Raw genomic sequence first — 13,434 nt, 5'->3', positions numbered from 1 at the left:
CTCAAATCAACATTAACGACTACTTAACGATAAATGGATGACAAAAATTTGTATAAAATAATTAAAAATGTGTTCATAAATAACACACCAAAATTATAAATTAACCAAATGTCAGTGTCAATACTTAAATGTACCAAATAAAAAAATTATCCAAAAAATTAAAATTGACATATATAAGGAAAAAAAAAAACTTCAGTGACCGTCCGTACGTCGCCTACGCCTTGATCTGTGACCTACAGTTAGTTGACCAATGTAGCTTCTTGCGATGCTCAAATATTCTTCAGCAACAGTATAGACTTCTGTTCCTTCGGTCAGGATCCTGAGGTTCAGTAGTCTTTCCAACTTATCAGCAATTACTACATAACCATCCTAGTAAGTGAAAAAAAAAACAAACATAACAATTGTTAGTAATAAAATAAAAAACAAAACAACAAACACAAAATACCAAAAAAAATAAAATATAACCACTGCATGTCCAGGACGATGCACATCAACGTCTGCTTCATCAGGTGTTGTTGTCGCCACTGGTTGCTAATGCACATATGGTTCAACAAATGTATCATATTGCTGAACCGGTGGAACTCTAGGAGGATCCCCTGGCGGTGCTAGAGTCATAAATGGATGCAAAATCATGTACAACCACTCCATGTAATCTAACGAACATTGGTCAGGCACTACACAAATTTGTCCTATAGGTGCAATGTAGTCACCAAACTACATCCATCTAGCATCCATTTCTTCAACATAAGCCAAAGGTGTAGTAGGATGTGGCAGAATAGTTTGGATATACCCAAACTGTTGTACAACCCTCTCCGATCGATGAATGACCATCAAGGGACCCCATTTGAGATGGCCGGAAAATAAGGAGATGATCTCAAATTCTCTAAATGAATGGTGCTCACCATATGGAATCCAGCACACAACATCAGGGGTTAGTCTATCCAGACGTCAACGATACATCGACACGGGTAGTGCCTTGCCAGAGGTCCATCGGCATGCATGCAGTCTCCTCTTGTTATCATCCTTGGCAGCTAGGGTGGAACTAACAAACAAGAAATGCTTGTAGATCCAACACTGAAGATATTTTGTAAACATATTCATTAAAATAAGAGACAACCTGAAATAACCAATGCCAATGAAAAAATGCTTTATTAACATGTGAACTAACCTGTAACATAGTGATATATCCTGCAAGCTGCCTTGCCATGCTCTTTGACACCTCATTTAAATTATCATACACGTGCACAAGTGCAGCAGCACCCCAAGCGTAAGTCCCACTCTGCGTCAAGTCACACAGTGCATCCAAGAATACCACGTGCACGTGTGTGGCACTCTTGTTAGCAAAGAGTGTGCATTCAAACAGATGCAAAAAATACACTCGTGTTGCTACATTCTAGTGACATGCCTCGATCTTCGTCTAATACACGTCTCGCAACCACTATAGTTGAACATAAGAGCCATGACATTGGATTGTCTTAGCTCTTGCCTCTGCAGCGCTAACATCGAGTAATTCCACCAATATATCAATAATGTCGTCGACATGAAGTTGCTCGAAGCTAAGGAACGCCCCTACGATAGGCAAATGTAGCAATGACACCACATCATTCAAGGTGATAGTCACCTCTCCGACGGGCAAATGGAAACTACTAGTTTCCTTATTCCAGTGTTCCAAAAAAGCAAACATTAGTCCTCAATCTCCCATATCTAGGGAACATGTGATCAAAGGACTTAGTCCGCTGGCAGCCACAAGACCTTCAATCTTTGGAGTAGGCCTCTCGAACTTAACCATCTTCCTTCCATGGGAAGATAGCTTCAGCTCAAGATGTTTCTACAAACAACAATATTGATCATGTAACAAAAAAATAATAAGTTGTAAACTACGTGCTTTATGTTTTTTAAGATTTACATATCTCTTCATTCCAAACTCTTATATGATTTTCAAAATATCTCAAAACTGATTTGTCATGGGGTCCGCCTGGAAAACCCTCAACATCAGTAACTCCTTCTTCAACAAGTGATTGTTGTTGCTCTTCGTTCAATTCCTCCGCAAACAGATGCAGTAGGCCTATTGTCGCTGCCTACGGGCAGATACGGTAGGCCTTTGTCGTTGGGGATATCATAATCATCGTCACTAGCCTTTCTCCTCCCAAGGGTTTTTCCTATTGCTCGGCCTAAAACCCGACCGAGACCTCTAGTTCTAACAATTATTTGCACAATATTTTTTTAAATATTTTAAATTTTTGTTTCAATCATTTTTTCAAACTAACTAACAATGTTAAAAGATTTTAAATTTTTGTTTCAATCGTTTTTTAAAACTAACTAACAATGTTAAAAGATTTCAAATTTTTGTTTCAATCATTTTTTAAAACTAAAAAAAAATTAACATATTTTAAATTTTTGTTTCAATCATTTTTTAAAACTAAAAAACAAATTTAACATATTTTAAATTTTGGTTTCAATCATTCTTTTAAAACTAACTAACAATCTTAACATTTTTTAAATTTTGGTTTCAATCATTTTTTAAAACTGAAAAAAAAATTAATGTATTTTAAATTTCAATTTAAAACATTTTTTAAAACTAACTAACAATTTTAAAATATGGTTTCTATCATTTTTTTTAAACTAACTATCAATTTTAATATATTTTAAATTTGGTTGCATCAATTTTTTTAAACTAACTAACAATTTTAAAATGTTTTAAATTTTGGTTTCAATAATTTTTTCTAACTAAAAAATTTATTATACAATTAAAGTATTTGTTTCAATATTTTTTATAACAAATTTAAATTATTTAAAATTTGTTTTAATATTTTAATAACTAAAAAATTTAAATTATTTTAAATTATGGTTTCAATATTTGTCATAAGTAGCATATTTAATATCTTTTAAATATTTGTTTCAATTTTTTTTTAAAGTTAAACAAATATAATATTACAATATTTTAAATTAATTTTTTTGGCCATTTTAATCTTAGTTTTAGCAATCTAATCTTAGTCTTAGCAATCTAATCTAATCTTAGTAATAACTAAAATATTTTTTTATTTTATAAAAAAATCAATACTTAATAAATAAATTAGAGAAAATTATAAAATTACACTACAAAACAAAATTACACTACAATAAAATTTAAAAAATAATTCCCAAATATATGTTTAGAATTCAAAGAAAAAATTCAACAAAAAAATTTAAATTTTTTTAAAAAGAACTCATAGGAATCAACAATCTATATAATCCATATGGCTTTTTTTCAAAAAAAAGGCCAACCATTGAACGCGAATGCCAATCATTGAACACGAATGTCATGTTCCAAACAAAACAATCACAAACAATGATAAAGACAATACTTACCTCGAAGGAGAGCGCAAATGAAGAACACGAATAAAGAAGAAGCAACAAGGAAGGAGCACGACCCACAAAGGAAGAACAAGAAGCAAGAACAGAGGAAGAAGAAGCAGGAACACGAAGAGGAAGAAGAAGCAGAAAAATGGCACAGAAAAGTGACTCGTACGAACGAATTACTGTTATTTTATAAGCAAAAGGTGGGCATTTTAGCCCTTTCACCTTCGTTGCAGGGTGTCCCAGCAAAAACGTTGAATGCCCAAAGCAACGACCCTAATTAGACTGAGAAGTGGTCCAAAATCAAACCAACAGCTAGGGAAGGCCAAGCTAGAAGAAAGATTCAAACATGAAAGATAGTTTGAACTAAAGTAACTGTTAGTCATAATGGAAACATGCACTCACAGTTGTGAAATGTGAGTAATTATCATGAACACTTACGTACTCAAGAAATAATTGATGTTTGTAGCTGTTAAAAAATATATATATATATATAAATAGCACAAAACACAACATAATCACGTCCTTGACCAAATCAATCAAATTTAGTTTTTTCAATCACTTATCATTTTATTTACAACTTTTTTTTTTATCAATTTTCTTTATCACTTTATCTTTTCTTTACCATAATTTCATAAGAGTATCGTAACATAGAAACTTTAATTCAATAATAGAAAGTCCTTTGTAATGGGTTAAGAATCCAATTTAGGAATAGAATTCTTTTCTCAAATTAGTCACTCAAAAGAAATCACTTGGTGGTAATTAACTGACACAATGATTAATCAGTCACAATTTTCACACCATTTTTTATAATAGTTAAACAAACTTTATTTTTTAGTTCTTACACTTAAAATCATATTTTTTATTTCTTATACAAATACATGTACTTTTATAAAATGACAAAGACTAAAAAAGAAAGTTTATATAACAACAAATATTAAAAGAGATATGAAAGAGTTTGTACAAGAATTATAAGAGATTATTTTTAAGTGTAGGAACTACCACTCTATTTGATATAAACAATGGAAATAAGTTAGAGGAGACAAAATTATGTATTGGTTGTTTGGTATGAGTGATTTAGAAGAGAGTTTGAAATTCATGGGTCCATCTAGGTAATTTCTCTCATCTATGGTCTTGCTGGTGATTTAGATGAGAGTTAAGTTTGAAATTTATGGACCGTTTGTGTGCCTAGCCATGATCACCATAGCTATTCCCCATCGATGCCGTTTCAACTATGGTCTTGCTCATTTTTTTAACTGCTTGAGGTTTGGTTGTTATCCGGGTTGAACATTCCAGAACTTATTTTTTGTGTCCGACCTAAATAAATTGTTTTGAATGCAAATAATATTCCGATAATTTATTCTGAAACACATCTGTAACATTCCAGAATAGGTATTTTGAATATATTTTGGGATTTTAGTTGCATTTTAGAACAGCTGTTTTAGAATGGTTACATAAGCAACATGCATGTTTTCTTTTCTCCCACAATAGGGGTTTTCTTCCTTACACCCAACATTTTTTCAAATATACCCAGTAATAAAAGGGGAAAATAAAAAATATTCATACATATAACACATATGGATTGACAATCTGTATTTATAAGTCTCTTACAGGTATAAAAATTTATATATATATATATATATATATATATATATATATACACACACACACACACAAAAATACATTATTTGATCAAAATTAATTGTTACAAAATTTATTATATAAATTTTATGTGTATTAAATATATATTAGAAATTCTAGTGGTATATATATCAACATTAATTATTTTTTAACATAATTGATCTATTAGCTCTGTTGGTTAGAATGTCGTATTAATAACACAAAAATCATATATTCAAGTAATTCATAAGTCTCATACGGATTACAAATCCATAAAGGATAAAGTTGAAACTTTTAAAAATATGTTGAATGTAGAAGAAATTTATTGGGTGTAAAAAGAATAAACGTTTCTATTTTACTTTTGTTAGGCCGCCTTAGTCCCACCGCACACAATAGTTTTTTTGTTTCTTTAGCAAATTATACTAACTTCTCCTAGGACTTAGGGAGTTGCTACGTGCATCCAGCATTATTGCTGGGGCACCCAGCAAACAGTGAAGTGGCGAAACTGCCCTTCAGCAATTCTTCTTCCGGAAGAAGATTTTTTCTGGAAACATTCCGGAAATTTTCTGGAAGAACCTTCTTCCGGAAGAATAATTTGTGATATCCGGAAGTACTCAAAACTACGTCCGGAAGAACGTCATCCGGAATGTTTCCGGAAGAAGCTTCTTCCAGAAGATATCCATTTACTTCCGGAAGAAGGTTCTTCCGGAAGTTAGTTTTTTTTAAAAAAAATATTTTATTTTGTAATAGTTTACTTTTAATGGATAAACTAAATTATAAAATAATTAATATTATTATACATAAATAATTAAATAATTAGTGAACGTAATTATGACTAATATTTATAATTTGTTTTTTACGCGCATGTAAAATATTAATTTGTGTGACAATTTAGTATAATTTAAACCATAAAAATTAATTAATTCGTAAATTTTATTAAAAATATAAATTATTTATTATGATAACATTTAATTTCTATTACAAAAGTTAATATATAATAAAAAAATGATTATTATTTTATAACAAAGTGAAGAAAAAAGAATATTCATTTTATAATAATAAGTAAAAATAAAATAATATTTAATGCATATGTAATGACGATTTTGCCCTTGTCTAATTTTCTTTAAATTAACGCGTTCACGCTTCTTTTTACTGCGCTTTCTTCTCTGCTTTGTTTCTTTCGTTTTTGTTGGTTGTTGTTGTTTCGGTGGTGGTCCCTTTTGCACTTTCCATTGGTGGTCCCGTGAAGTATTTGAAGATTTGGTGGTCCCGTGTTCCGTATTTGAAGTTTTGTTAGTGGTTGTTCTTCCTATTTCGTCGGAGGTACACATTTATGAGTATTTTTTTTTGTTTTCCGGCTAGTTTTTAGAGAAGAAAAACAGTAAAAACTGTATCCGGAAGAAATTTTAGGCACAGCAGGAGGAAGGTCCGGAATGAGTACTTCCGGAAGTTACTAAGACCCATTCCGGAAGAAGGTCTTCCGGAAGTGTTTTCCGGAAGCACTTCTTCCGGAATAGGCCTTAGTAACTTCCGGAAGACCTTTTTCCGGAATGTTAAATTATTAGCAATTTTTTTTTATTTATGTTTTATAATTTATATATATATATATATATATATATATATATATATATATATATATATATGTTGTAGATTATTGGTTTAATTAGGTATAATGGTATAATATTAAATGATTTAGGTAACTTAATTGTATAATGGTACAAAAATGTTTTATTAGTTGTTTATTATAGTGATAAGTTTAGTTTAAGTAAATAATGTAGTTATAAATTTAGAATATATTTGTATTAGTTGTTAGTTAATAAGTAGTCAATTTATGGATGTGGTTATATGATAATTTGAATATAATTGTGTATGATGCATATGTGCTGTTAATATGTTTGTTATTTAAGGTGTAGTAAATTTTTGGATGTGGTTATATGATAATTTGAATGTACTTGTGTATGATGCATATGTCCTTAAGATGGACGAAGATCAATGGAGGTATGACTTTGCGATGTCACAAGAAGTTCATATGGATTATGATTATGATAATCAAGAAGAATGTGGGGTGAATGAATCACATGTGGATTGTTCAAATGCTTTTAATACGTCTCAGGTAATCATAGATAATTTGAGTCATTTGGTTGAATTGATGGTTTGTATGAAAATTAATATGTTAGGGTTGTGTTGTAGGTATTCGCTACTCGAAATGATGTTTTGCCATGGCCCCGAATAGTTGCCCATGAAAATGGATTTGTTGCAGTGATTATGAGGTCTGACACAAAGACCGGTAGCAGATGAAGAAGTTCATTTGTCTTAATTGGGTGTGAAAGGAGTGGTATGTACAAGTGTAGAAATAAAGAATTCGTTAGAAAAGACACCGGGAGTAGGAAATGTGGTTGTCCCTTCAGGCTTCGTGGGAAACCAGTGCATGGAGGGGAAGGTTGGATGGTGAAGTTGATCTGTGGGATTCACGATCATGAATTGGCGAAGTTCTTAGTTGGACATCCATACGCTGGGCGATTGACTAAGGAAGAAAAGAAAATTATTGATGATATGACAAAGTCGATGGTGAAACCGAAAAACATCTTGCTAACGTTGAAGGAACACAATGCCGACAGTTGCACCACGATAAAGCAAATTTACAATGCAAGAAGTGCATATCGTTCTTCAATAAGTTGTGGTGCGTGATCTATTTTGGTGTCACCCAGATGCAGTAAAGTTATACAATGCATGTCATCTGGTGTTTTTTATAGACAGTACCTACAAAACAAACAGGTACAGACTCCCACTACTTGACTTTGTTGGAGTGACACCAACGACGATGACATTCTCTGTTGGGTTTGCATATCTGGAGGCTGAGCGTGTTAATAATATTGTATGGGCTTTGAAACGATTTCGAGGCCTATTTTTAAGACACGATCGCCTCCCTCTTGTTATTGTCACTGACAAAGACCTAGCACTGATGAATGTAGTGAAAACTGTGTTTCCCGAGTCTACTAATTTGTTGTGCAGGTTTCATATCGATAAGAATGTGAAGGCGAAGTGCAAATCTTTAATCGGGGAAAAAAATGTGTGGGACTATGTAATGGATAACTGGGGTACTTTGGTTGATTGTCCGTCCGAACACGAGTTCCATGAGTCACATCAGAAGTTTCAAGTTGCTTGTTCGCCTTGGCCGATGTTCATTGACTATGTTAATGACACATGGATTATCCCCCACAAGGAAAAATTTATTACAGCATGGACGAATAAGGTCATGCACCTAGGCAACACAACAACAAACAGGTATTAAGAACTGATTTTATTTGTTAGTAACGATTAGTATTAAATGGTATTTAATTGTTGTATATTTTCATGTTTGTTGTGTATTTTAAATGTAGGGTTGAATCAGCTCATTGGGCTCTCAAAAGAGTACTACAAAATAGCGTTGGAGACCTATGTAGTGTTTGGGATGCCATGAACAACATGATCACACTGCAACACGTCGAAATTAAAGCATCCTTTGAAATCAGTACGCATGTGGTTGGCCATGTATATAAAAAAACCTTATACAAGAGGCTTCTTGGGATGGTTTCAAGGGATGCTTTAAATCAGATTGCTTTTGAGGTTGACCGTCTACGTTATCTCGGCAACAATCTCTCTTCTTGTGGTTGTGTGATGAGAAGCACGCACGGTCTTCCTTGTGCATGTGAGCTTTCTAGGTATACTGCTGGCAACATCCCATTGGAGTCAATCCATCTTTTTTGGAGGAGACTTTACTTTTCAGACCAAGGGTTATGTGAGACGGAAGTCACTATCAAGGAAGAGATAGAGATCATATCTAAAAGGTTTGATGAACTTGATGTGGCTGGCAAAGTAACTCTGAAGAGTAAAATTCGAGAAATTGCATACCCTGATCATAACTCTATGTGCCCTCCTCCGTCAAAGGTCAACACTAAAGGTGCACCGAAGAAACCGATGAAAAGAAGTCAAAGATCCACAAAGTGTGATCCATCTTACTGGGAGTATGTTGATGCTGTTCATTCTGTTCAAAGCAGCAACTCTCCAGTGAAACGAAGTGCATCATGTTCTCAATCGCCTTAGCCAACAAGGATCATCCCGATGTTTGATCAATTTGCGTCATTCTTTCAAGGTTTCATTCGTGACGTTGTGGATGTGAAAGCGGACGGTAACTGCGGATATCGGTCCATTGCCGCTTTATTAGGTATGGGGGAAGATTCGTGGCCGTTAGTGCATAATGAATTGATTAAAGAACTTGGCAGGTGGTCGCATGAGTACATGAACCTCTTTGGTGGCACAGAGAGATTTGAACAATTAAAGTTGTCCCTACTTGTTGATGGCTTTTCAAAGGTATGTTTTTAGGTTAATTTTTTTTAATAACAATGTTTAAATTACTTACATGTGTATGTTTGGTTCATTCAGGTTAGTGTGGACAAGTGGATGGATATAACGGACATGGGATATGTGATTGCTTCATGATATAACGTAATCCTTGTATCATTGTCCCAACAACAAAGCATGACATTTTTCCCTCTTAGAAGTCAACCACCACCTGACTCTTCTGGCCACCGCATCATATGTGTCAGTCACGTGTTTGGAAATCATTTTGTTCAGGTACATTGAATATAGTTAGTATAACAATTATGCAATGACTTCGCTGGTTCGTTTGGCACGGTCAGCGCATGATATAATGTTTGTTCATGTACAACAGGTTTATTTGAAAGACCATTGTCCCTTGCCGCCTCCAGCGCTGTTGTGGTCAAGCAATTGTTATTCTCAGGCAAAGCAGTGGGCAATTCCATATATTAGTAGAATGCAGCAATACACAAGCTTGATGTCATTCAAAACACACTATGTAGACCTAAATGAAGACTAAACATGCATTGTTTATGTAATTGTATTCATTATGCGATATAATTTGTTGTAACCCGTTACTAACCAATTAATATTATCAAGTACTCGTTTGGTTAAGCAAGGAAATTGTTGGTCCAACAAAAATCATTTACGCGTGCAGCATACATCATTGTCATAATTGACAACACATAATGACATGCATGCGTATTACAGTTTGAGCGCGACAACACATTGGCTGACTTGACTACACATTTACGCGTGTCTATTTTTTTTTAAACAAAGTTAAACAATGACTCAGTCACAACCATCTATATATATATGGCAGACTAGGCTACTAAATCACACATTATCTTGCTTTCAAATAGTCTCCCAACTGATACACAAACTATGGCATTTTTAGGAGAAACTAGCAGTCAGACGATTGTCAACTCAAGGTTGGCTTTCATTTATCCAAATGGATCGATTATTCACAATGATACTGGGGTTTACTTCCAAACTTCAACTCCGGTGCCCATTCGAGTACCAAATAGGTGTGATTTTGCAAGCCTAAAAACCAGAATTCACAATACCCTTCAGCTATCCGACAAACAATTTTTGGATGAAATTCACTACCGGAAGCCATTAACCGATACAGGTAACCAAATTCGCTTTGAGTGTATGAAATTGATAAATGATGACGATGTCAATACAATGTTAATGTGTAATGATCAATTTTCTTGTGTTGGTCCGATTGAGTTATTATGCACCGTTGGAAGAACACCAGATGGAATAATAAACTTACTTGAACGCACTATGCCTCGTACTCATGACGCGATCCTGTATTACAACGGGAAATGGAACATGCCACCGCAGAACAAATTTGTTGAATGCGCGTTCACAGGAAAAAATCCTAAGAAATTTCAAATTCCTTCAACATGTACCATCGATGAACTGAAGAATTTAATCAAGCAAGTTGCACCTAAAGGGATTCCCCCTCTTGGAATTCACGAATCACAAACGGTAAGACGATTGTTTTTCCGCCAACCAGCTCGCTTTGAGTATTTAGATACGGTTATAAAATATGAAATAAATGAGCTGATCACCAATGAAGAACTGCTGAAGGTGTTAGTACAATCTAACTACTGAAAAAAATATGGACCAATAGAAATTTTAGTTGTCTTTACTAAATATGTTGTGAAAATCGAAGACGAGGTCACTGGGACGTTGCCAAACAACTGAATGTGATGTTTAATTTTTTGTTTTTTCGTTGATGTAACCTTTATCTGTTTACGGCGTGTTTAATTCCCATAATAAAGTTGAATTTGTTGTTTCAGTGGTCCAAAAAATTAATTGTTAAAAGGGTCGATTTCCTATTTTTTTAGATTTTCAGGCTTTGTTTTGACGTGTTATTTGACGGAACCGGGGAACAGGACTATTTTTTTTTTGTTCTTTGACGTCCAAACATGAGAAATGGCTGCCCTCAATTGTCTCACGGTAATGGCACACCCACGCAAAAAAATCCCGAACATGGGTACTTGAACATGAAAAAGAGTCGATTTCCTATTTTTTTGGATTTTCAGGCTTTGTTTTTAGGTGTTATTTGATGCAACCGGGAAACGGGACTATTTTTTTTGGGTTCTTTGACGTCCAAACATGAGAAATGGCCGCCCTCCATTGTCTCACGGAAATGGCACACCCACACAAAAAAATCCCGAACATGGGTACTTGAACATGAAAAAAGGTCGATTTCCTATTTTTTTGGATTTTCAGGCTTTGTTTTTAGGTGTTATTTGACGCAACTGGGGAACAGGACTATTTTTTTTGGGTTCTTGGACGTCCAAACATGAGAAATGGCCGCCCTCCATTGTCTCAGGGCAATGGCACACCCACGCAAAAAAATCCCGAGCATGGGTACTTGAACATGAAAAAGGGTCGATTTCCTATTTTTTTGGATTTTCAGGCTTTGTTTTTAGGTGTTATTTGACGCAACCGAGGAACGGGACTATTTTTTTTGGGTTCTTGGACGTCCAAACATGAGAAATGGCTGTCCTCCATTGTCTCACGGCAATGGCACACCCACGCAGAAAAATCCCAAACAGGGGTACTTGAACATGAAAAAGGGTCGATTTCCTATTTTTTTGGATTTTCAGGCTTTGTTTTTAGGTTTTATTTGACGCAACCGGGAAACGGGACTATTTTTTTTGGGTTCTTTGACGTCCAAACATGAGAAATGGCCACCCTCCATTGTCTCACGGCAATGGCACACCCACGCAAAAAAATCCCAAACATGGATACTTGAACATGAATTTTTTTTAAAGTCATCTTTGTAGCATCTTATATGGTGATTTCATTGTCATGTAATTTTTTTAATACATAATTATGAATTATGAATTATGAATGATTTTAAAAACATTTATTTTTTATGTAATTCTTACAAACAAAACTCCTGATTTTAGGTTCACTTTTTTTAAAAATAAATTTAAAACACTCGTAAACTTCGCTTAAGGACCACAATCGGAATAATAAACTATATCATAAAATAATAAACTGTGCAAAACACGCCAACTATATTAAACAAAAAACTGTAATAACTACAAATATTCATGTCAACTACAACACAAAAAATAAATACAATGATCAATGGTCCGTGCGGCGTCTCTAACGAGCCCTGACAGTCCCATCAGCACTGGGTCCCGCTCTCGCGATCGTCAGGCAGTCCTGCATAATGTCATATAACTCTGTGCCTGCAGTGACTATCCTAAGGTTGAGCACACGCTCCAACCTCTGTGCAATCGCCTCATATCCCTCGTAATCATCCTGTCAAAGTCATTAAAAACATTTAACATAAAACATTAAACGCGCAAATAATCTTACCACATATGGAGGGGGGTCAAATGCCACTGGAACCTGGGGGCTGGGCGACTGTATGTAGTCCTCAGGGTCTGCAACTGGTGCATCCCTCTGCTGGTCACCTGCCTGGGTCGATGTCATGAATGGGTGAGATATGCGAAAAAACCACTCCATGTAATCCACAGATACCTGCCCAGGCACTAGACAAAGCTGACCCGCAGGTAGTAAATGATCCGCAAACTGCATCCACCTGTCATCTATCTGATCGTGTGACAATCGTGCACTAACAGGCGGCGGAGGGATGCTCTGGATGTAACCGAACTGGCGTACCACCCTCTTCGGTCGAACTGTGACGACCATAGGACCCCATCTGAGCTGACCCTGGAAATATGAAATCTCCTGAAACGCCCTAACCCCCCGATGCTCCGTGTACGGCAACCAGGACACATCTGTGACGGTCAAACCATTACAACGTGCCCTGTAGGGTGCTCCTGTGATTCCCTTCATGTGCGCCTTCGACGTCAACCACCGGGAAGCATGTGGGGATGTCTCCTGGTATGTATTGTCAGTCACGCATTGGTGCACACTAGGGAAGAGCTCATAGATCCAACACTACACAATAATTGAGATTAACATAACATAAAAACATGTTTAAATCATAATCGAACGTAACATATTAAAAATCACAAAATTTACCTGAAGTAGCGTCAAGTACCCCGCAAGCTGTCGGGTGGGGGTCGTACAAGCCTCATCTAACTGGTCATACATATGAACCAGCGCGGCAACTCCCCAAGC

General features: G+C 35.1%; 1 protein-coding gene across 1 annotated transcript; it reads right to left on the bottom strand.

Moving 5' to 3' along the window:
* Nucleotides 1-12,414: 12,414 nt before the first annotated feature.
* LOC114378478 lies at nucleotides 12,415-13,214 on the bottom strand. The gene is made up of 2 exons (XM_028337074.1): nucleotides 12,664-13,214; nucleotides 12,415-12,606 (listed from the first exon to the last, which is right to left on the bottom strand). Exons 1-2 carry the CDS (start codon nucleotides 13,144-13,146, stop codon nucleotides 12,448-12,450), a joined length of 642 nt encoding a protein of 213 aa, XP_028192875.1. The 5' UTR covers nucleotides 13,147-13,214; the 3' UTR covers nucleotides 12,415-12,447.
* Nucleotides 13,215-13,434: the final 220 nt, after the last annotated feature.

The sequence above is a fragment of the Glycine soja genome, chromosome 12 (genome assembly GCF_004193775.1).
Source record: "Glycine soja cultivar W05 chromosome 12, ASM419377v2, whole genome shotgun sequence".
Lineage (NCBI taxonomy): Eukaryota > Viridiplantae > Streptophyta > Magnoliopsida > Fabales > Fabaceae > Glycine > Glycine soja.
This window is presented reverse-complemented; position numbering and strand designations above follow the sequence as displayed.